The sequence below is a fragment of the Peromyscus eremicus genome, chromosome 8a, assembly GCF_949786415.1.
Source record: "Peromyscus eremicus chromosome 8a, PerEre_H2_v1, whole genome shotgun sequence".
Classification (NCBI taxonomy): domain Eukaryota; kingdom Metazoa; phylum Chordata; class Mammalia; order Rodentia; family Cricetidae; genus Peromyscus; species Peromyscus eremicus.
The window spans coordinates 90,024,278-90,049,899 of record NC_081423.1 but is presented as its reverse complement, the minus strand read 5'-3'; the positions used below and the strand labels follow the sequence as shown (position 1 = coordinate 90,049,899).

At 43.6% G+C, this 25,622-nt stretch overlaps 1 protein-coding gene across 1 annotated transcript in view; it reads left to right on the top strand.

Annotated features, from left to right (window-relative positions):
* The window catches only part of Prkca (protein kinase C alpha), a 399,699-nt gene that overhangs the window by 264,445 nt on the left and 109,632 nt on the right, over positions 1–25,622 (top strand). Inside the window, exons 4-5 of the mRNA XM_059272016.1 lie at positions 17,374–17,485; positions 21,232–21,360. Coding sequence (XP_059127999.1) covers positions 17,374–17,485; positions 21,232–21,360 — 241 coding nt within the window. The remainder of the gene's footprint in view (positions 1–17,373; positions 17,486–21,231; positions 21,361–25,622) is intronic.

The window sequence follows — 25,622 nt, the reverse complement described above, 5'->3', positions numbered from 1 at the left end:
AGAGCAAGCAGGCAAAGAGCAAAAGCTTCCTTCTTCTGTGACCTTATACAGACTTCCAGCAGAAGGTATGGCCCAGGCTAAAGGCGTGTCTTCCCATCTCAAGATCTGGATCAAATGCCTGTGTCTTCCTGTCCCAAAGATCCAGACTAGAAAGGGATTTACCCACTTCAAACAAAAAAAAAAAAAATCTCTCACAGGTGTGCCCTCCATTTCTGGATTGCAGTTCATTCCAGATAGTCAAGTTAACAACCAAGACTAGCCATCACACTGGGCTTAGGCTGGGCTGAGGGTGGGGCCTTAGCATGAAAGGCAAGTTCAGAAGGGATACCCAACCATAGCCATCCTGTGGAGAGTCAACAGCCCTTCTACCGTCATGGTACTTGGGTCAAGGAGGAGGGGAAGTGATCATCAGTTTGAACAAACAAGATTTCCCAGGGAAGAGAAGTCTAAAATTGCATCTTCCAGTCCAGGAGCCAGCAGCCACCTGTGTCTGTTTACATTTGCATGAATTAAAAGTAAACACAAATTTAAAACTTCAGTTCCCCAGTAGGAGTTACCACATTTCTTTTTGTACATTAAGCTTATAGTCTTTGAGAATTATAGTACATGATCATATCCATTCCCTACTTCCCGCCTGTAACTCTCCCTGTATCTCCTCCAACACACCCATCCCAACTTCATGTCATCATCATCTTTTTTTAATAACCCACTAAGTCTAATTAGTGCTGCCCATAAGTACATGGGTATGGGCCCAGCCTCAACCTATGAGTCACGACCCCTTCACAAGGTCAAATGACCTTTTCACAGATATGGCCTAAGACCATCGGAAAACACAGATATTCACATCACGATTCCTAACAGCAGCAAAATTAATTATGGGGTAGCAATGAAAATAATTTTATGGTTGGGGGTCACTACAACATGAGGAACTAAATTAAAGGGTCACAGCAATAGACTGTACTAGAGCCTGGGCAACCTGCCAGTGGCCACACCGCCAAAGAAAAATGGGTTTCCATCCCCTGGCAGCCATCAGCTGCCTGCAGCCCCTCATTAGGAGGTGGGGCCTAGAGAACCCTGCTCCCCTCTCTTCCAGATTTGCCTGTCTTGACTTACTCAGGTCTTGAGAAGGTAGCCACACTTGCTGTGAGCTCATGAGTGCAGTGGAAGGCCACGTCAAATCCAGAAGACGGCTTTTCCCCAACCACTCCTCCCCGTGTTTTTGCTTCACCATTCTTTCTGGCTCCTCTTCTGTGACGCTCCCTGAGCTTCTTATGTATGGGGTTTGGGTGAGGTTGGTAGAGATGTCCCAACTAGGGGTGAGCACTGAGTCTCTGCATCTCAGATAGAGATGTCCCAGTTAGGGGTGAGCACTAAGTCTCTGCATCTCAGATAGAGATGTCCCAGTTAGGGGTTAGTGCTGTGGGATGTTCTGTATGACAAATGTGTTGCTGATTGATCAATAAATAAAACACTGATTGGCCATTGGCTAGGCAGGAAGTATAGGAGGGACAAGGAGGAGAATAAAGCTGGGAAGTGGAAGGCTGAGTCAGAGAGACACTGCCAGCCGCCATGATGAGAAACAGCATGTGAAGATGCCGGTAAGCCAAGAGCCACGTGGCAAGGTATAGATTTATAAAAATGGATTAATTTAAGCTGTAAGAACAGTTAGCAAGAAGCCTGCACGGCCATACAGTTTGTAACCAATATAAGTCTCTGTGTTTACTTGGTTGGGTCTGAGTGGCTGTGGGATTGGCAGGTGATAGAGATTTGTCCTGACTGTGGGCCAGGCAGGAAAACTTTAGCTACAGGTGAGCACTAAATGTCTGCATCTCGGATAGAGATGTCCCAGTTAGGGGTGAGCACTAAGTCTTTTATTATCTCAGTACTTTGGCCAGTTCGGCATCCCTGCACTGACGGCTGTTTCTGACGGAAAGAAACTTCTCTGACCAAGGTTGAAAGCAGCCTATGTTCACTGGTATAAACATAAACATTTAAGACAATTGGACAGCATGGCCATTAAGCAAACTAATAATAACAGGTCCTTCCTTATGGTGGTTGACCTCCCCAGCCAGGGGCTTTTGACCAGGATTATTGTACCAGCCGTGAAATTCCCTCCTGTGGAGAAGACCCCAAATTAAATCAGAAAATGCTTAGTTACCCCATAACAGCCATGCCATTATTGCATCCATGTACAACTTTGGCCTTGGTACTGTAGCATGCAGGGTCCAGCACTGGATAACAACGGTTAATATAGCTACTCCTCCAACAGCCTGTATAGCACTGTCCAGCACGGTGAAAGCTCGATAAGAGGGAGGAGTGTTCTAGTTAGTTTGAGACTGATCTCCCTATGTCCTACAGCCGAAGTGTAGAAGTCAGAACATTTCAAGGGCTCGGTGGGCCACACGTAGCTGGTGGTGACTGTATTAGGGTAGTGCAGATAAAAAATACATTTCTGTTGTTAGAGAGGCTCTATTAGCACTAAGCCCAATCATCAGCTTCTCTAATACGCAAACCCTTGACCTTCTATATACCATGAGGAAGACTCCCATGTTGGCACACACTACCTTCCTGCCTAAATCTCTATATGTACAAAACATGCCTGCACACAGATAGCAGGTAGACTATCTGAGGCATTACATTTGGTTTAACTGTCAAATGTAAGCTTAACTGAGAATAATAGAAAAAAAAATTGTGGAAAGAAAAAACATTTTGTGGAAAGAGCAGACTGTTTGAATTCCATGTGTCTTTAGAGGCTGAAGAAAATCCCAGCAGAACTTAACCTCTAACCCAGGTCGTTACCAGAGCAGTGACAGCAAGGGTCCCTCCCCATTCTGGGGGTGACAAACCTGTAAATGGTTTGGTTTTTGCATCCCTCGATGTTATTCTATTCCCCTCTAGTGGATTTAAAGGGTATCTGTCATTCTACTCCAACTTGGACGTATTTATAAGAACAGAAGTTGGAATCTAGGGACAGTTAATAATGTCTTTGTCCTTATTTCTGTGTCATGACATGCTGCTTCTTGGCATTGAGGGAATCTAGCCTTCTGCTCTGTGTCCATTTGAATTGCATGTAGAGAAAGCTAGAGTGTCCATACTGTGTGACTCTCCTGATGGCAGCATGAGCCTAACATGTTCCAAGCATCTACCGTGGGCTCAGCATCTGACTCAGAGCTGGGCCCATTTACTAACTCATAGGCTCAGTGGATAAACAAACTTCAGATCCCCAGTGTCCACAAAAGCCAGGAGGGTGTAGTGACCTATCTATAATCCCAGCACTTGGAAGGTGGAGACAGGGCATCGTCCCAGGGGCAAGCTGAGGAGACTAGTCAGATCTGTGCACTCCAGATTCAGTGAGAGACCCTACTTTAATAAATGAGGAGAGTCTCAAGGAAGACACCTGATGTCAACCTCTGACCTCCACATGCATACATATGCATGCAAAAAAGGGCGTGGTTTGAAATTCTGATCTTACCACATAGTAGCTACGCATCCTGATTGAATTTATTTTTCTAGCCTCTTTTCTTTTGTCTTTAAAATAGAGATGGTCCTTCTTTAACCCTGCATGAGGATAAAAAAAAAAATGACGCCCTTCAGAAGTGAGGCTGACCTCTAAATCTACTCAGCCTCATTTCCTACCTGCCCCTCTTTGACTGTGTTCTGTTACAAATGAGGGACAGACAAGTAAACTGTCCACGTGCTTCCAAATGCTTGGCCCTATAGGGGAGCCATGAGGACGACTGGGGCTGCCTTTCCATTGGTTCCAGAGGCTCATAGGTTACCATGCTGTTTTGATTATATTTCCATCTTCTCTTACATGTGGAATTCTTCTAAGGCTGGAATGGTTAGCAGGGAAAAGATAGAATTTTTAGAATATCAAAGTTACAGTGTTTCTGTTTCCCCAAATAAAAGAAACATTATCCTTAAGGGCATATGTGCCAATGCATCTAAAGTCACACCCCTCTTGTCCACTTCACTCTAGGCCCCTGCCAGAGCCTCCTTCTGCAGAGGGCAAAGGGAAGCACAACAGTTAGTCACAACTGTTTGCTACAGGTGGAAATAAGAGTGTGTTCACAGTGATGATTTCTTGCTCTCCTTTTAAGAAAACAGCCAACAACTACAACAACAACAAAACAAAACAAAGAAAGAATTCCAAATCTTCATAGGTTTCTGCACACTCCCCTAGAAAGCTAAACTTGGCATTTTTATAGTAGATGAATGAATAGTGCCAGTGGGTTCAGATGGAGGATTGGGGCATCTCAACAAGGACCGCTATTTTTGTCATTGTTTTAGACTGAGCTCTGGAGGCATCTCTTAGGATGCATTTAAAGTCACAGTTGGAAGGAAATGCATTAGTGTTGTCTCCTTTTGTTTAAGCAAAGGGAGGGAGGGTGATGGCAGGCCAGCCTCCTTCAATGTGTGACCCTCAGCCACTGGCACACAGCAAAGCAGATGCTTAGGCAGAACTAAGGGGGGAACGTTTAAAGTTAGATGTAGAACAGGCCAAGCATGGGGACAGTGAACCTATACTGGGGATGGTACTTTTTGTGCCTGAGGGAATAGGGTGGAAGGGCCTCTACCTAGTCATTATCTGTCAAAGCTCATCAGCATGATAGCAAGTGCCGGGAAATTCAAAACAGGCTATAACTACATCTGTGTAGCCCTGGCTGACCTAGAACTTACTGTGTAGACCAGGCTGGCCTGGAACTCAGAGATCTGCCTGTCTCTGCCTCCCAAGTGCTGAGATTAAAGTCATGTAACACCACGCCTAGCTAAGATGTTGTATTTTTATGACTTGGGACAACTGTCGGTAACTAGCAAATTGTTGAAGGTTTGCTATCAAAAAAAAAAAAAAAAAAGGAACCTTTGGTGTTTCTCAGTTCCTACTTTTCAAAAAGGAATGTAAGGTTCCACTCAATTAAAAGTGCAACAAATTCTCCAGCGAGATTGAGGCAGGAAGAACACAGTTTTAAGATCTACCTACATAATAAATTCAAGGCCACATGGACAATTTAATGAGACCCTGTCTTAAAAATAATAAAAATTAGGCCAAGCATGATGTCATGTGCCTGTGATCCCAGCATGTGATCAGGAGGCAGAGGCAAGAGGATTAATGCATGTTCAAAGCCCGCCTGGTCTACACAGCTACCTGAAGACTATCAGGCCTACGTTCAAGACCTACCTCAAAAATGAAATAATAAGATAAAATATGAGGTGAAATTTAAAAAAAAAATAGAAGGAGGTCTCTGGAGGCATAGCTCAGTGGTAGAGCACTCTCCTTAGCACAAGACCATATCCCTAGACAAAAAGCAAATCTCATCATGAAGAGTCAGGAACTTGCTACAGACGGGAAGGAGAAACGGTCTGCTGACAGCATGAGTGGTCACTAAGCTCTGGGAAGCCTGACCTGGAACCCACTAGCTCACTGTCATTGGAGTTCACATACAAGAGGGTTAACTCTCGAGCTTATTCACAGGGCTCAGCACCCATCAGGCTCGAACAAAGCAGCCGGGTCAAAAGCAGAGCCTCTTACAACTGACAGGGAGCTCTCAGATTTAGTAATTTATGTATCCATCTGTTTGGTCTGAGATCTCCACTTCTGACTTTTCTCCCAAGGAACTGACAGGGGTCTTGTCCCAGGTCTGATTATAAATCCTGTTGGTCCTGATGCTTTAAATGGTAACTATTTGGGAATAACCTAAATGTGTGGGAATTAGGGCTTGGCTAAATCAGCCACAGTACATCCCTACACAAAATGTCACATGGTTTGATGGGAAACCGCTTTATAGTGACAGAAACAACTTTATTTGAACTGTTAGGTTAAGAAAAACCCAGGCCAGTCTACTAAGCATGATCCCTCAGAAAATACTCTACCCCCTGCTCTTGTCTCTCACGTCTTTGTTAAATTAAATATACCAAAATGTTATAGTTTCTTCCAATTTAGCTATGCCTTTGTCAAATTCAACAAAACTATATCTAGTTTTTGCCATGAATATAATTTGCTCATATAAATGAACATATGAGTAAACAATTGAAAGTTAACTTAAAATTAGAATAATTAATATTTTTACTATAAACTGTACATTTTTTAAAAATGAGGTTAAAGCAAAAAAGATCAGATACTACCAAGAAGTGGCATCTCTCTTGTAGTTAGAAGTGGGTAGTGCTGAGGAGCTAGCCAGAGACTGAGCAACAGCTTTGTGGGGAATGAGACATCTCTAAAGACAGAACCTTGCCCATTGGACTTCCAGTTTCAAAAGACAGGATTGCACCTTCTGTCTCCTCTATATGTGTCAATCCCAGCTGCTGGGGATCCTCTGGACACTATTAGCAAGACATACAAGCTGGGCAGTGGTGGCACACGCCTTTAATCCCAGCACTCGGGAGGCAGAGCCAGGCAAGTTTCTGTGAGTTTCAGGCTAGCCTGGTCTACAGAGCGAGATCCAGGACAGGTACCAAAACTACACAGAGAAACCCTGTCTCGAAAAAAAAAAAAAAAAAGACACACAAGCAAACTTTTTGCAACTAGTATTTACTTCAGAGGTGTGACAGAAATGAGCATCAAACCTCAGAAGCGTTACCTTACAAATACAAAACATTGGACTTCAAAACTTGTCCCTGACCATCACTGAATTGGTGGCAGGACTTCTCACACAATGACCTGACTCTGTCTTTTATAGATTAGCAAAGATGATGGAATCTTAGAGATTCATGAGTAAGTGTGTTTCCATTTATCTCTGATCTATTCTCAGATAGTCTCGTAAACTTGGCCATAAATGTTTTAAGACACAAAATGTCGAGGGCTGGCATGGATCTGCGTAATTAGGATGCTTCCTGTATTCCTATTTTATTTTATTTTCAAGCCATAACATTGGAGCCAAACAAATCTGTAATTAGCACAGACATTATTTGGTGCTTTTTAAGATGCTATTAAACTTTAATAATGAACGGAGCCATGGTTGTCGTGAGTTAGGGGTAGGGAATGCTTAACTGGAAGAGGGAAGAGCACAAGAACTAGTGAGGAGTATCTCAAGCCTCATGGAACTCAGCTCAGAATGAGTGGGATGCAGTCTGTGCGAAGCCTGTCCATAGCACTACACCAACACCTGCTTCTGCTTCTAACCCTACACGGGAGAAAATCAGGTCAGAGCATCCCTGTAATGCTCTGTATCAGCAGTTCCCAACCTGTGGGTTGAGACCCCTTGCGGGCTGAACGACCCTTTGACGGGGGTTGTGTCTAAGATATCCTACATATCAGATCTTTACATTACGATTCATAACAGCAGCAAAATTGCAGTTATGAAATAGCAATGAGAATGATTATATGGCTGGGGGCCACCACAACATGAGGAACTGTATTAAAGGGTCACAGCACTAGGAAGGTTGAGAACCACTGCTTTACATAGTTCTTATAACTTACAAATCCAATGCTATTTCCAAATTTAAAAAAGTTAATGGCATTTAAATATGATACTTTCCTAATAAAAATTACTATTATTGGTTATGATAAGCCTAGGTAAAGTGATCAACATACTTATCTAAACGGGAAAAGAATTATAATATATAAATGATATTTTTCCTTGGAGGACTCAATATAGAAATACGAGAACAAATAAATTTATTTTCTAAATAAAAATCTCCCATGAACTGCTAGTATTACAGTGTAGGGAAATAAAGCTGTATGTGTGCAATGTTGTATGTATTGCCTCCCTCCCTTTCTTCCCTCACCTGTAAGAGGCCCATGGATACTGAGTCCTGCTGCGTGACATTTACCTCCTCCCAGGAAGCAGAGCCTCCCGCACACACACTAAGAGTCAGGCTGTGCCCAAGTGAAACTGCCCCCTGCACTGTTTTCCTGTTGTTCTTTTCCTCTGCCCTGAGTGTGGTCCAGCCCACACAGGATTTGTCCCTTCATCCCTTGTTCATCCCATCCCATCACCATCACCCAGTCCCCACAAGCAGCAGGTGCTCCTGCCCTGGAGCCGCTGGTAGATGAGTGAGAAGTGAATGACGTGGTAAGCCGGGCAATGTGGACGTGGGTTGTTGCTGCTGTGCTCATTTGTGGTGTCTGAATGGTGGATGGTTTCTCTTGGCATCACCAACTTAGGGCTGTTTCCAGTTGGACTTCAGCCCCCAAGCTGGACATCAGAGCCCATTCAGTGGCTCTCTGCCAACTAGCAGAGAGTGGAAGTTGGGACTGAACCTGCTGAGGTTCTTTGCGAGGAGTGAGTGATATTGTTCAAAATCTTTGTTGTCCATACTTAGGGAAGAAATTATATATGCTCTGCTTTGTTGACTTCCAGCTCTGCTATGTGTCTTACTTGGGCCAATGAAACAGGAGAAATGATGGCACCATTTTTAGGTGAGGGATGAAAGAGACTTTGAATAATATTGCCCTTTCTCTATCTTCTGGAAGAAGACCTGGGTCTACCCCTGTTAGGGGCTCTTCTGTCAGGAAGATATCAAAGGGAAGAGAAAGAAGTGTGCTGTGTTTAGCCATTAGAGTGGTTGTTTATACAGCATAAATTAACTTGTCCTCAGTGAGACAAAGATCCCACTTGAGTCTTTCCCGCTTGGTACGTGCCACTGACACATAGTAGGTATACAGCAAATTTTAAAAAGAAATGAAGAAGCAAAGCTAAAAAGTATGCTTCTTTTCTCTTTTGTTTTGTTTTTTCAAGACGGGGTTTATCTGTGTAGCCCTGGCTGTCCTGGAACTTACTCTGTAGACCAGGCTGACCTTGAACTCAGAACTCAGAGATCCACCTGCCTCTCTGCCTTCTGAGGCATATGCCACCACTGCCCTGCAAGTATGCTTATTTTCAAATGAATAGTGCTTAGGTTTTATTGTGTAAATATTTTTCACATTTAAAACATATTTTAATATCAGAGTTCCACAAACTGTCAATGATTCATTGGTAATTTGAAGTTTATAATGCATAGGACATTGACATACATACATATATCAATGTCTAAAAATGGTGTGGACATACACTATACAAAATAGGAAGATTTAAGCCATACTATACCTTTTTTTTAAAAAAGAGTTGTTTTTTTTTTAATGTGTCTGTGGGGCATGTGCACATGCATGTGGGTATCTGCAGAGGCCAAAAGAGGGTGTCAGATTCCCTGGAACTAGAGTTACAGGTCACTGTGAAACTCCTGGCATGGGTACTGAGAACTGAACACAGATCCTCTGGGGGAGCAGCAAGTGCTCTCTACTTCTGAGCTGTCTCTCCAACCCCATAACAACCTTTTAAAGATGTAGACTACGCTGCCGAATGCTCTCCTAGTTACCTCACGTAGGCACCTTATTCTGGGTAGGCTGCTTAAGAAACTGCAGGTATAGGTGTGCCTCAGTTTCTCTAACAGGCAGATGGCATCTTGTGAACCAGATAAAATGTAACCAAATGTATTCAGCAGGACTTCACCATCATTTGGGATGCAAGGAAAAATGTATGCATTCATTTATTCCCCACATCTTCTCAGATAATGTTCAAAGTGCCTTTTCACTTTCATCTCTGAAGCCTACACTTCCTGGAGGCATTTCACTTACAAATCTATCTAGAGAAAAGCCATGCCATTGTTTTCTGGGGGAAGGGTCATGTTTATGTTTCTGGTTTTGACATAAATGTCATTCTAGCCTATATTTGACGCTGTGACTCGCTCTTTTTGTCAGACAATAGTTCTTGGTGTGCAGTCCATGCTGTTACAGAGCTAGCTAATTTGCTTTAACTGTTACATAGTACTCAACACTGTAAGTATATTGCAATTTATTTAGTAGTTGTTTGCCTTGCTGGTGGAGAATTATCTGGACTTTAAAGACTTGGTGGATTCAAATGTGATGATAGCACCTTGCTCAGCTGGGCAAAAAAATCTTAAGAATCCTACTAATGAAGTTTGATTTGACAAGTTAACCCAGCTATAAAGATGACTAATATTTGGGTCTGGAGAGATGGCTCAGTGGTTAAGAGCATTTGCTGCTCTTGCAGAGGCCCTGAGTTCAGTTCCCAGCAGTTCCCAGCACCCATATGATGGTTCACAACCACCAGTAATTCCAGTTCTGGGAAATCCAACTCCCTCTTCTAATGTCCACAGGCACCATGCATACGTGTAATGCGCATACATTCATGCAAGCAAAATACTCATAAACATAAAACTAAATCTAAAAAGAATTTTTTAATTTATTTTAAAGATGTTATTCACCAAAATAAAATGAGGCCACTTTACAAAACCAAAATGAATTCCTGCCACCAGACATGAGAGTTCTTTCATAAATAAGCAACATTTATAGCAACAACAGCCCGGCCAAAAACAAAGTTCTGTTTTTGTTTAGTTTCATTTTGTTTTATTCACAACCAAGTCTCATGTATCCCAAGCTGGTCTCAAATTTGCTCTGTAGCCAAAGTTGATCTTGAACTTCTGATCCTCCTGCAGTGCTGGGGGCAAGAACTTTACCCATGAGCTACACCCCTAGCCAGCATACATCCTAAAGCTCCCATTGAGAGGAATCCAGCCTCTAAGAAAGGCTGTAGAGTGGAGCCTTTCTTATAGGTGAGACAGAATGTAATGATTACAGTAATAACCATGGCTTTGGTAATACCTGCAGCTTTGGTTAACAAACCAAAAATTTTAATAAGGTTTTTGTTTTTTGTTATGTTTTTGGTTTTTTGTTTCATCTCATGGAGTTAAAAGAGAAAAAAGCCCAGCTTCCTAAGCAATTTCAGATCACAGTAATGATGCCAACTTTACCCTCGGAGCCGTGTATTTGGTGTTGCCTATGCAGTCAGCATGCGGGTGACATTTAGACCCAAGCCTGGCTTCCAAGTATGATTCATGAGAACGCATCAGATGGTGAGAACAGGGAATTTTCCTTGGTATTTAGAGGAAGCAGCTTGGAGGAGCTGCACAAGGAAGTCACGCCCCAGAGCGCCACTGGATTAAAAACAGCCTGGCCCAGGAACTCAGAAAGCCTGACCCTGAGACCTTCAAGGACAGGCATTTGGGTTCTCTGAGAAACCTCCAGGGCATGAGGGAGGAATTCAAATATGGGTAGAAAATGCAGGGTGGGATCACACACACACACACACACACACACACACACCGGCCAAAAGCTGGCCTTCCTTACTCCTCAGATGAGAAGGGCATGTGAAGTGTCTGCTTGCATAGGCCATCCTCATCTCCATCCTTAACAGCTGCCTGCCTCCTGCAGCTCAGGGAGCATCCATTCCTCCAGAGGCTTTCCTCTACACAAACACAACTAGAGCACACTGCCTTCCATACAGATACAGAGTCCAGAAAGGAAGGATCTGGGACGTCCAAAGCTCCATCAGCATCAAAATCTGTCATGTACAGAACTAAGGGCTTGTTTTTAACTGATTTCAGAAGATGATGATGATGGAGAAGGAGGAGGAAGTCTTGGAAACATCTTGATAGGGATGTTGAGAAGGTTTTCCAGGGAAAGCTGATTGAGTTACTATATTTTAGAACTAAGAAATAAGATACAGGCTAGCAGATGCTTTCAATAGAACTTGCATTTTTTTTCCATTGGTTGTTTTTTGGAAAGGAATCCAGATTTAGATTTGTGAGTGAGATTTCATTTGTGCCGATGAGAAGCAGTGTACTCAAAGCCTCCGTTTTTGACACAGCCACACATGCAACAGACACTTCTGAGTCAAGCATTTGCCTGGTCTGTTATAATGTAATATCAGGCCTGTGATGCAGGACAGAAGATTTTTATACTCCCTTCAAGTAGAGGCTGCCTCAAGAAATTCAAAGGAACATTTGAATGGAGTGGAGTTTACTCTATAACAGGCCCTTCTTTGTGTGCTGTGACCAAGCTTACCACACCTTACCCATGGAATGGTTTTCTCTAGAACAGCAATTCTCAACCTGTGAGTCAAAACCCCTTGGGGGAGGGGGGTCAAATATATCCTGCATATCAGATTTTTACATTACAATTCATAACAGTAGCAAAATTATAATTATGAAGTAGTAACAAAAATAATTTTACAGTTGGGGGGGTCACTACAACACAAAGAATTGTATTGAAGGGTCACAGCATTGGGAAAGTTGAGAACCACTTTCCTAGAACCTTCGAGCAGAGCGTGGTGAAAGTGCATTTCTGTTAAGATGTAGTTGCTTTGCTGTGTAGTTGGTGAAGGTAAGAGACAAAATGACATTACAGGAGAGCTGGGCAGACCTTTGGACAGCGTTGAAATCACAGAGACACCTCCTCTGTTTATTTTGCCTGCTCACCTTGCTTTCCAGAGAGCTCAGAGATAAAATTCATACTTAAAACTTAGTATTCCATCTTAATTCTATCACAGTTACTAATTTAGCAGTGTCAGTTCAGAGCTCTCTTTCTTCTGTTTGAGATTGGAGTGTGTGTGTGTGTGTGTGTGTGTGTGTGTGTGTGTGTGTGTGTCCTCCCAAAGGAAACAGTGGTCTTTCTTATTAGCCCTGTATGAGCTGCAGCAGGTAGAATCCTGGTGGCTGTGGCCGTGGAAGCCATCACAAGAAAGGGCATAGGTGAGATACATTGGGTGCTGCTGGAAGATGAAGGTGCCAGGGCTGATGGATGTGACAGAGAATCCCAAGGCTGCCGAGGACCCAGGGACCTGCAACACTTGGACAGAAGCACACTCGGGCTTCAGCTCCCTCTGTGCCTGGTACCTCTCCACCTGGCAGCCTGGTGCCTTTCAACCTCCCCATGACCCAGAGTGGCTGCACACTTGGCTGAGCCCTTGGTCAGCCAGAGATTCAAAATGACTTTGTTCCAAAGAACTGCTCACAGAGGTTGAGACACAGTATGTATTTCCTTTACTTAGAGAGAAACTTTCCACTCCGACTTTTGACCAGATCTTTGGAGTCACCCTCCTCAACCCCTTCACGTAAGATCCAGCGATTACGCATCTCGTGGACAGGAAGCAGATGGTCCTTGGCTGTTGTTCTACCCAAGTTCGTGATATTTGCTCAGCAAACAGGACTGTGTTCCCTCCCCAGTACACAGTATATTTAATTCTTAGGTTGTACAGTGAACGTCCTCGTGTTATAATTACGCACAGAAAATCTAGAGACCCCAGGATGCCTGCAGTCAGCTGGTGGCAGGGCAGCCACGGCATCCCCACTCCACTAACATGCTGTGGTTATGTAAGATGTTCTCACTGGGGAAAGCTGGGTGAAGAGCGTACGGGAACAGGCTGTACTAGTTTTGCAAATTCTTGTGAGTCTTAAATGATTTCAATATAAAAAGGGTTTTGTTGGTGTTTTCTTTTTCTAAATATCAAGACAATATTGAAGAGACCATCTAGTACCGTTGTTTCCAGCTTTAATTTTAGCACAGCCTCACCTCTTCCTTCTCCACCCTCAGCAGCACTGGGCACCTCCTGACAAGCTCAGGGCTCTGTAAAATCTCACTCAAAACCCTAATCCCACCCATAATGGTCCAGGATCCTGATGAGGAAACTGAGACCCAAAGAAGGCAAATGCATTGCCCGTCAGTGGCTGTGGCAGAAATACAGACAGCCTGGAAGGTTTCCACTCTAGCGGCTTTCTGTGAAGCGTGATGAGTCTCGTTTAGGTAACAAGGTATTTTCTCCCATCAGACCTGGTGAGATTCATTCCACTGGATGAGTTTTCGTGCTCCTGCCTCCCCATTCTGTGCAGGCAATAGCATCATCTTGACCTTTAAGTTGGGACCATGCAAGGTGTAATCTGGACCACCAAACAGTTTCAAATTCACCATGTGGGGTGATTGCCAAGGAGTTTCCTGGGAGGGCTAGACTTGGAGTTCAGGAAGCAGAACTGAAGAAACATCCCCTGCCCAGCCTCCATTCTGAGCACCAGTGAAGGCTCGAATCACCCTGCCCTCCCGATGCATCCATCGCACCCCACGCCACTGAAGTATTTTAGAGAAACCTTGGGCATCATGAAGTTTACTTCTATGGCTAATACAAGACAGCTTCTCCTGTTTGTCCAACCCTCATCAGGTTGCAAACCTTTTGCATATGCTCATATGCTGCTGGAGTTAGCATGAGCACATATGGCCACCATCATTCATAAGCAGGATCCAGGGCCACACATGTACTTGGGATAGTGAAGGACTCTGGGACTTGGTGCCTCTCCAGACCCATACACAGGAAGTGGAAGAAATGGCTTCCTCTCTTTCCACATCTCCCAGCAGTTAGAACCTGGAAATGCCACATGGGTGTCAGATGAGTAAGAGTTAGGTTTTCCTGAAAAGTGAGGCCTGTTGCCCGTGTGCCACATCAACAAAAATCTGTGTGACAGTCAGCTGGCAGGACAGCCTCCCGCGGGCCGACTGCCCCGTGCATCCTCCGGAGGGTTTGGAGTGAGCCGCCACTCCTGATTTACTGTCAGTTGTTGATGTCACATTTCTGCAGGGGACCTGGCTGCTCTCTTCCCCCCCGGCAGCTTCCTTGCCCTCCACATTGGAGGACACAACCTTCACTGTCAACACGGGTCCAGCTAATTGGTGCTGATGCTGGCCTGATCCTGCAGCATTCTGCCCCACGTCGCAGACATCAGAGAAACTGATCAGCTGTTCTGATGTGGGAGGCTGCTCTTCACTCCATCGTCAGAGCCTTTACTAGCAGGGGAAAATACTCCCACAAGGACATGAGATACTTTATAACCCAAGAGGGGCCTTTAGAAGGCCAGATAGTGGGTTCCTTCAAAAGCGTTACTAATCATGAGCCAGTGAGATGGCTTAGTGGATAAGGTGCTTGCTCTATGCCTGAAGACTGGAGTTTGATCTCGGGAAATCACATGGTGAAAGGAGAGAACCAACTCCCAGAAGTTGTCATCTGATTCTCACACATGCAAGGTGGCATACACAGGTGCGTGCTCACACTCACACACACAAGCACACATGCACACAGACACACAAAATAAATGAAAAAATAAATTAATTAATTAATTTAGGATAAAATAATATTGCTGGCCATTAACACATGTATTCAGCTGCTGCTGTCAGGCCCTACTGTCTATGAAATGGCCTTCTAAAGCAGTGATTTCCAGTCTTCTAAACTTGGGATAATCTTCAGGAACAGAGCAAGTGACCATATACCTGCAATCTCACTACTCAGCAAGCTAACAAAGGGTCTTGTGTTTGAGGCCAGCCTGAACTACATAGTGAAATTCTGTATCCAAAAAGAATGGGAGAGAGGGGAGGAGGGAGGGAGGACCACAATGGAATCCCCTCTCCAGGGTTTCTGATTGTGGGAGCATCTAGGCACTGTATTTGTGATCACGCTGGCTGATAGCCAGCTGTGTGAAACCTTTTGCCCTAAAGCTAGGATGAGCAAACATTCCTTATGGCAGTTAGGTAGTAAATACATTTGGCTTTGTGGCCCATTTCCTCTCTGTTACAAGTGTTCAACTCTGCCACTGTAGTCACAGAAACCATGTCACTGAATGAGTGTGGCTGCATTCCAAGAATATTTTATTTCAAAAACAGGTGGTATGTCTGTACCTCACCCTCCCTCAAAAAAAAAAAAAAATGAGGTACAGCTCTAGAAGTTAATAAGTTAAGGCAAAAACCAGGCCTCGTTCTGGGTAGACATCTGAAAATTTGCATAGTGTGAGTCAGGTGGTCAGATCCCAGCTCCAACATCTATAAGCCATGTAGCCCTGGGAAGTCATCACCATCTCTGTAAAATGAGGGTAACAATATTAGAACAAGGGACAAGGAGATGTGCTCACCTTTATCACAGCTAGTGACACATCTCTGAGTGTTTGGCTTGCTGTCCTTTAAATTTTTTCTGCATGATTAAAACATTCCAAAATTTTCCAACCTATGCCTCTAAAAAGGAATCATAACCATTCATTTGGGATATATTCAGCTTGGGTTCTGGGTTCCAAAGCCAACCTAAAGGAGTGTCTTATAAAACCAAACTCATCTTTGGAATCTGTTAGACCTCTGGTGCCCAGGTGCCTTAGAAAGTCAAAAGCCTATCATGTCTTTCTTTGTGGCTCTTTGCATGTGAGCAACACTTGCCTCCAGGAGAGGCCCAGGCTTAATGGATCTTCACGGGACTCCCGTCTCCTTTTCCTCTGACACTTTGCCCCTCTGTACTCTCACAGTGTTTCATGAGGATGAGACCTGTACGTTCATATAGAGTATGGCATTAGTTTGCAGTTCAAAGAGCACACAAAGATCTTTTTGCTCAACCCTCTTCATGAAGGAGCTGGGGGCTGAGTGTGGTGGTATGAATCTTTAATCCCAACACTGAAGAGTTGAAAAGTACTGAGATAGGAGGATTCACAGTTCAAGGCCAGCCTGGACTACATGTGGAGGGGGAGAAGAGGAGGGTAAGGAGGACAATGAGGAAGGAGAAGAGGAGGCAGAAGAAGAAGCAGCAGCTAGAACCAGCGGCCAGAATTTTTTCTTCTCTGTCCCCTGCACACTCACCCTGCATTTGGACAGCCTTCTGCTAGGGTGTTCTTCTAAGCAGTTTACAAAAGTTGGCTTGTTTTGTTCTTATTACAACTACATAATCTAGGTGGTACTGACTTCCCAGTGCAGATGAGACAGGAAGAACAAGCCATTTGTCCAAACTGATCCTTCTGAGATGTATCAAAATCCAGCCAGAGACTTTAGAATCCAGGCCTTTGACTCACTGTGTCATGCTGTATATAATTTATCTCTCTGTGAGCTGAAGAACAGGAACCTAGAACAGCTTTCTGCTTGCACCCTCACACTCTGTTTAGTCTGCTAGAGAGAGCAATGAGCCTGCAGCTACACTTGGGGAAGGGCTACCCCAGTGGGTTTCTGGTTGTCATCTAGCCACTGACATTTCCCCTAGACAAATGCACAGAATCTTTGAAGAGAGTACACAATCCAGAGGCCCCATCAATCTCAGGGTGTATCTGATTCCACAGCCTATCAGGATTCTGGAAGACAAGAGATTTCCCAAAGAATCCAGATCCTAGGTCATTCAGTTCAGCTTCACAAGGTTACCAGACACTTTATCTGTTCTGTGCCACAGCCCTGCTAAGTGTTGAGGGGACAGGGACAGCAGTGGTTTGAAGCACTGACATGGCCCCTTCCAGACCTTGATGATGGTAAGCTTCAGGTGACCGTTTTCATGGAAACCTTGGCATTGGCAGTATATAAAATTATACACTTTAAAGTGAGGGAACATGAGTATGTGCTGTGTTAAAAGACACACACCACACACACACACACACACACACACACACACACACACACACACACACTCCTCTGACTCTAGGAAACAATATACAGTCTGGAACTAGCCAAACTGTGCTATGAAAACAGGGCATGAGCTTGGCTTAACCAAAACCACAGCCCTTTCATACCTGAAATAGGTGTTGTTCTTCTCCCTCCAGGACCCCAGGAGCAAGCACAAGTTCAAAATCCACACTTATGGAAGCCCGACCTTCTGTGACCACTGCGGGTCCCTGCTGTACGGACTTATCCACCAAGGCATGAAATGTGACAGTAAGTTTTCTTTTCCAGTAGATGGCCAGGATCTGCAGCTCGTGTCTGGGTTTGCTCAGTGCCAAGGTTTCGGAAAGTACTTAGCAGGAGGTCACCAACAGAAAATTGCTTCAGATAAAGACCAGGCTCAAAAAATGGTGACTTGCTCTCTCCTCTGGGTTCTGGTTTATTAAAACTACTTACTTGTCTAACTTTGAGCACCCCCCAAAGTTATTTGGTTTTTAAATGAAGTTAGTGGGTACTGTCCCTTTTTCAGTGTGTGTCTGTATGTCTGTGACTGTGTGTCTGTGTGGTAGAAATCTTCAATCCCTGTAAAATGCAGGCTAGTCAAACCCCACAGAAGACTCCCCACCTCCGGATTCCACATTTGGTTGGCTTCAAAATAAGCTAAGCAACCATAGTCATTATCTTCCTATGTCTCTAATTAGTGGGTGGACTGTGGAAAAATCCAGCAGGCTTCTCCTTAAAACTGAAGCTAAAGTGAGCATGAAAACCAGGGTGGCATCCTGAGCTCACTCACCCCGCCCGTTGACAACAGCAGTCTAGCTAGGCATAGCATCACAGAGATCCACTGGCATAAGGACAGGATGCCATTTCCCTCCTCCTCCTCAGGCCTGTGTGCATCCTTATCCAATACCAAAAGGCAAGAAAAACTAGCCTCAGACACTTTCTACTTTGCTAATTCTCGAGTGACGAATTTGCCTGTGCTAGATGCTTGAATAAAAATGTATACTTTTAGGGCATGAAAAGGCAGCTACCAAGCCCGTATTAATAAGTGTTAGGAAAACACCAGCATGTTCTCATTTATTCCTAAAGACTAGATTGACCACAAAGCTTTGTATCCTGCATGGAGAAAACACAGTGTTTTGCATAAGTTAGGATATATGAACATTAGAGCTGTAGAGAGTCTCTCAGAGCCCAGGGTTTGTTCAGGTTACCCAGCTGTGCAGGCTAATGGCCTTATCATCCAGGCCAGCAGCTCCTGTGCTTCAAGAAACCTTCAGATTCCAAACACATCATTTTCATCATTTTCACTGTTTCTAAAAATGGTAATCCTAAGTACATTTGTAAATGTATTTTTTAGCTATTTTAAAACTTGGAGCAGGGCTGGAAAGATGGTCCAGTGGGTAAAGATGCTTGCAATCAAGCCTGACAACCTAGAGTCAATCTCTGGAATCCCCATGATGATGGAAAAGAACAGATTCCTATAGATTGCCCACTGACCTACACACACACACACACACACACACACACACACACACACACACACTAGCACAATTAATAAGTGTAAAAAAAACATGGAGTGAAAATGAAAACTCACGTGTGTGATATACATGTCAACCTTGACAGAGTTAGTAAAAGTGAGAAGTTTATATTGCCAGCCCCACTCAGGAGGTGGAACTTGCCATCAAGTTCCCCCCATCATATGCACTCCACTGAGAAGTTTGCTAGGTGAGGAGGTGTGCTCTTCCATACTGTTCCCACTTGCATATTCTCTTCTGGATGAAGCAAGGATTCTGGGTGCTGTGTCATTTTAATATAATGCAGAAACAGATGAATTGCCTGAGATGCTTTCTAGTCCATTTTCTGGGCCGTAAAAAAAAAAAAAATACCTGAAATGGGGTACTTTATGAAGAAGAGGGGTTCATTTCATCTCAGAATTCTAGAGGCTGAGAGATCCAAGGACAAGCACCAGCATGTAGTGTAGGCCTTGTTGCTACATCAGAACATGGTGGGGGGCCTCTCATGGAAAACTAGACTGAGATGCTAGCTGAGATCTCTCTTCTGCTTCTAAAGCCATAATGCCACCATGGGACTCTCTCTCAACCACACTCATGGCCTCATATACTACTGCTTACCTCCCAAAGGCCCCACCTACAATTGCCATTATTAGGAATTTTGGGGGTGAACTTCCCAGCACACAAATTTTGGGGGAGGCATTTCCACCATAGCAGACATTAATTAGCCTCCCAAACCACTCATTTAGGGTTTTGTGACCTGGTTACCCTTGAATGTCTTTGTAATAAATTATCTTCATAAATCTGAATTTAGTAAATAAACTTTTGACAATAGCATCCGTCTGGTTTTACATATTAGGATTCTGCTTTATATTTTGTTTGGAAAACGTGTTCTCTATCACTAAACAATCTTGAAAGCCATTGACCCAAGCCATTGCTTTTGTTGTTCGTTTTGTGTTTGTTTGTTTGTTTTTAGCTCTTTTTTCCTTGGTCTTTGGGGCATCTAAGGTCCCTCCTGGAAGGAGGAGAATTGGCTGATGGCATCAGGATCCCAACCCTACCTTAGCAGAGATGCAGCCATTCCTATACACACCTTGTCTGTTGTCTGACTGTAGTCTGTGCACAGATCCACCTGGTGGGGAAAAGCTAGCCACCACTATGTCAGTCAGCCCTGGGTTTGTAGGGTAAGAAATGGGATCCGAGGGTGCAAATGAGCTTCCCAAGGTAAAAAGCCAGTTGCCAGTAGAGCCAAAACCAGAGCACACCCCGGTGTGTGTTCACCACACACACACCCTCCATGTTACCCACAGTCCTTCCGAGGCCCTGGCATTATCATCCTTAAATTTCACTTGTGCCCAGGTACCTGAAGATAGCTAGAGCTTGGTTAACCCAACTGACACAAATAGCTCAACTTCTCAAGGGTCTTCTTGACTAAGTGAGGCCTATACAGCATTTTGAACAGGGAGCTTTGTGAACAGAAGCCTAAAGGAATCCACATCTGTGAAGCCACTGCTTATTTTTTTTCTTGCTGTGTTATTATCCAGTTTTCAGTATTTAATTGTAGCAAATAGGTCTTATTTATGACTTTGTCAAAAAAACAAAAGAAATGTTACCATGTTGGGGTTAAACACTTAGAGGAAAGGGGTAGTCTGGCCCTGCCTTGAATATTGCAGGTTAATCTTGTTAACATCCCAGGGAGTGTGGGTGAGGAGTCTAGGAAGCCCAAGGTAGGAAGAGGGCGGAGTCAGCACACCTACACAGCCTTGTGTTTGTAGTCAGCCCTGGGGTTCCTTCTCAGGGTTTCTTTGGTTCACAGAAATAAGACTGATCTTTTTATATCCTCCCGCTGCCTCGCCTACATAATGTCAGAGTAAGGAATGGCTTATGCCAGGCATGTATTTGTTTTACTTGGATTAATATTTAAATATTTGAAGACAGGTTTAAAATATCAAACATAAGTTCCTTTTTTTTAGGGCAACATACCTACACCTTCTCAAAAATACCAAGTTACTTGATGGAAAGAAATTTTTTTAGTTTAATTTGTTTTTAATTTCCTATTCTCAGTTCACAGATTGCTACTTTGGTGGCCAGCTCAGAAAGGCAGAAGGAATTCTCTGACAAAAAAAAAAAAAAAGTATCCTCTGTAATAAATTTGCATGTTGCATACCTGTGTGTATATAAACTATTAAGTAGTTAGTCTGAGCTCTGTCCACATTTACCTGTGCAGATTTTGTTAACTATTTGAAAAAGTCACAGAAGAACAACGTGGGTTCTTTTGCTATATAGAGTCTGAATAAATATAAGATGGATATTTTAAGGTTATTGTCACTCACAGAAGGAAGCCTGTGCAGGAAGGGACATCTGCTAACAGTTCATATCACCAGAAACATTATAGCAAGGTATCACATTAGAGGAGAACCATTGCCACTTCTACTCAGATACCAAAACATGGAGGCAGTGATGTGAGCCCATATGGCCAGCCTCACCCTTTGCTTTTTTGATTCACAGCCTGCGACATGAATGTTCACAAGCAGTGTGTGATCAACGTCCCTAGCCTCTGTGGAATGGATCATACAGAGAAGAGGGGAAGGATTTATCTGAAGGCCGAGGTCACTGATGAGAAGCTCCATGTCACAGGTAAGGCATTGTCCAGGAAATTAGTTGTCAGGTAAAGGTCAAGGTGCTGGCAAAGCAGGGTAAAGGTAGACTCTCAAGGCGTTTACCACTAATTAATACATCCTGTGAGAATGGTCTGTACACAAGGATTTCCAAATAGTCAAATGTCATGTAAAGTTTAAACCAACCTGCAGACCTGGGTGTTCTGACAGCATGGTCACCATTTTCTTCCCACCATGCCTGGGACAGGACAGCCAACTGATCAAAATGCTAATGGTAAGACCAAAACTGGGCCAGGGAGGACAGATAGGTGGAGGATCTCGATGCTCAGTGGTCTTGGACAGTTATGACCTGAAAATCCATCTCAGAAATAATACAGCCACTGAGTGTCTCCCATGCTTTCTGTGTGTCAGGTATGATGTCAGGAACTTCATATATGATATTCACTCCTCTCTACACTTGATTATTAGCCTCATTTTCCAGACAAGGAACAGGGAGTTGGAGAGCTTACAGCATTGCAGAATTAATAAGTGGGACACCAAAAGGAACGCATTTGCCTCTAAACCCTCAGCCTCTAATTGTCATGCCATATGCATCCTCAACCAATGGCCCAGCCAAGGATGGATATTTCTTCTCCATGGGCTGTAACACTCTTTACTGTGTGTGGACAGGCCCTGGCATAGTCTGAATTTTCTTCTGGTTTTCCCAGGCTCACTTTTAGTACATCAGTGCATTCAACAAAGTTATCCTGGTATCTTGGTGGCCTAGGACCTAGCCTATGACTTCAACATGTCCCAGCCTCTCTGTGCCATACCGGGGACTGAATCCAGGGCCTTGTGTTTGCCTGTCAAGTGGTTTACCACTGAGCTAAACCCCAACCCTCCATGTGGGTTTATGTTTTAACTCTCAGAGAACAGTCAGTGCCTTGCTCTTGGGGAGTGCGGGTAAGTGCTTTCATTCCGCTCATCATTGTATCAGGAAGGGTTTTATATTTCCATTTGTATTTATGGCTTTTAAGCTATCACAAGTGTTGGAAAGACTGACTTTAATGATATTTACCTATAAACATCAGAATACATGATTTAAAAAAGACACAGGAAAGATCTGTTTAAGAAAAGAAGGAAATGGAAAGAATTCAGAAAAAGCTTACTTTGGGAAAGTCTTTAGAGTTCAGAGAGGGGTTTTTTGTTTGCTTGTTTGGTTTTATCTGTTTTTTCCCTTTCTTTCTTTTTCTTTCTTTCTTTCTTTCTTTCTTTCTTTCTTTCTTTCTTTCTTTCTTTGAAAAATAAGCATATTTTCCCCAGAACTGTCCTCTCAAGTCAGAATGCAGGGAAGTTAAAGAATTTTGAGGTGTTGTTCTGGATATCTTCATGGAGGGTATTTTTAAGACAATAGCTTTCACCTAGACTTCCCTTCTATGGGGTCAATACTGTCGCCAAAACTGTCCCTCTACCTAGGGAAGAAGTAAGGCCAAGAGTTGTGAGTTTCTGTGTTAACTGCCACCTACTGCAAGAAAAGTCTTCTCTGATTTGACCAATGCACTGATCTGTAAGTATAGCAGTATGTCGTTAGGAGTCGTTGTATTGTTATGTACGTTTAGGAGAGTAATAAGAAGTATCTTCCTATGTATCCTAAAATCTATGTGGCTTCAGATTCTTAATCTCATTGACAGTGTCAGGTATGGGTTCCCTCTCACAGAGTGGGTCTTAAATCCAATAAAATAAATAAATAAAAAGTAGGTGGTTCCTCCTTTCAAATTTGTGCCTCTGTTGCACTGGGAGCTGTATCTTCTTGCCAGTCAGGTTATTGTAGTTTGCAACGTTCGCAACTGGGTGAGACTGATAGTTACCCTTCTCCTCTAGTAACACCCATAATACCTTCCAGCACTATACCCACTAGGTGGTAGAGGCCAAAGTTCCAGTTGAGTACCAGCTGGATTTCTCCATGTTATATGACTTGACTGTGTGCTGTCTTTAGCAATAGAGTTTTACCACCAAATTCTGGAGGATAACCAAGAACACTGAAGTAGCTTGTAATCTTTGGGCAGGGTCATGAGACCAGTAACTCAAAAAGAGGTGCTATAGGTTTTATTTGGTAGCATGTGGTTTGTAGTTGTAGTTTTATACCCCCACCATAGGGAAACTCCATTTCAACTCCTTTTATATATATATATTTGTATTTTAGGAAGTTTCTACAGTAATAGGTTGCCATGAGACTTTTCCAAAAGGCCAGAAAGCTACTTTCTAAGTATTCTCTGTGTCTAACTTAACCCTGTGAGGAAGTTTACTTTATGATCCTCGCTTTATAGATGAAGAAATTGAAGCAAAAGGAAATGAAGTAGCTTGCTCCTGAAGACGGGTAGTTTAACTGCAGATGCTTTAATAGTGCTTTTAGAGTACAATAAGAATGGGAATCTACTTCTAAGATAGTTCTTGGATATAGCTCAGTGGGAGATCACTTGCTGAGAATTCACGACTCCATAAAACCAAAACAAAGTAAATTAAGATTCACTTATTTACGTAAAGGGAATCCAACCCTAAATTCAGAAAGTAAAACTCAAGGAAATAACTAATTAGTAATAATATCTTGGAAAATTGTCTTATTATTTTAGCAATACTAGGGAGCAAACCTAGAACCTTGCACATGCTAGGCAAGCACATCCTACCATCTTGGGTCTTTCGAGACAAGATTTCACTATGTAGCCCAGGCTGGCCTCCAACTGTCTTCCTGCCTCTGCCTCCTAAGTGCAGGTATGCAGGTGTGTGCTACCACATCCAGTTAGAGTGTCGGACAGACTCAAAGAGAAGACATCCAGCTCACACTTGTGACATTCCAAAGTATCTTGGAGAGTGCCAAGGAAAGCAGTCTTTCCAGGGACAGGTGCTCTGCCCTATCACTCACCTGTCTGTACCTCCTCCTGGCTACATGGTTCAGGTGGCAGTTTGTCCTGAGGAAACCTGGTGACAACAGCAGCTAGCCCTCCTTTAGTGCCTGGATGTACCTAGCCTTTCTTGGTACTGTGTACTTTATGTCCCTTGTCTTGTTGACTCCTCCGGCGCTCTCTCATCAAGGAGGTAACCATTCTTACCCTCCTCTTCAAGGTGAGTCGGGGTGTGGAGAGGAGAGAAGAAAATCGCCCTAAGCCACAGAGAGGAAAGTAATGGAGTTGGCCAGACCCCAGCTCTTCCTTTCAACACCTAGGCTCTGACCCTCCCTGAGTTTCTCTTATTGAATAGACTCTCCTTTGGAACAAGCAATAAGCCCACAAATAGTTTCCAAACTTGCATTCAGCACTCCAGGAGGCTCTTGAAAATCCACACATGGGACTTAAAACCAGGGAGAAAAGGGTACCACGTGGAGGGATTAAAGAACAAGCCAAATCCAAGTGTCATTAACTGCCAAATTATGTGGCCCCAAAATAGCACACTACAGGGAAAGTGCTCAGGATGTGGAGGGCACTGGGAAAGAAAAGACCCAGTGAAAGAGACTGCAGTGAGTGTTTGAAAGGTAGCGGGAGGAGCACTCGCAGGGAGGGGTTAAATAGGTTGTGGGAATTAACGTGGCTTTAATGAGAAGGCAAATGTGAGCAATAAACCACAATGAACAGAGCTTAGGGTCCACATGCAAGTGATTTCTTAGAAAATGCATTTAAACTGAACCCCCCTCACCCCCCGAGCAGCTGTGTTAATTGCTAGATTAGCTCAGTCCCCATTTCACCTGTGTGGAATTGCTCAGGTTGAAAATAATTTCCAAAGTAACTTAGGAGTTCCCAGTGGGAGCTCTGCTTTGGGATGGAAATCACCCTTTTGAAATCAGAGGTGAGTTCCATTTCTAAATTGGTGCGGCATTTGTGGGAATGACCTCCTCTTCCTTGGTATATTTTGATATTGTTGCCTCAGGGCAGTGGTGCTGAATAGTATCAGAAGAGTGCCCTCCCCCCCCCCCAGAGATTTTAAAAGGTTTCCTACATTCTTGTATCACTTTTTTTTATTTGTTATGGAATGATAAAAGAAATTCCTCATGAGAAGCAATTTTCAGTTTAGTGTTTTAAGTAAATGAGGGAGAAGTACCACCTGCTTCCTGGCAGTTACAGGAACAAGTCTCTCCCACAGACATATTATTCTGAGGAAGAATGTAATTTTCTCATATACTTTAGTTTGTTAATGTAGCATGGAGATTGATGTTCTAACCTGAGTTCTCACGGAGCGGGAGACGGGATACCTCTCTCCTGGACTGTGGCTCCTGGCGACACATGGACCTCCCCTTCTGAACTTCCTCTTGGG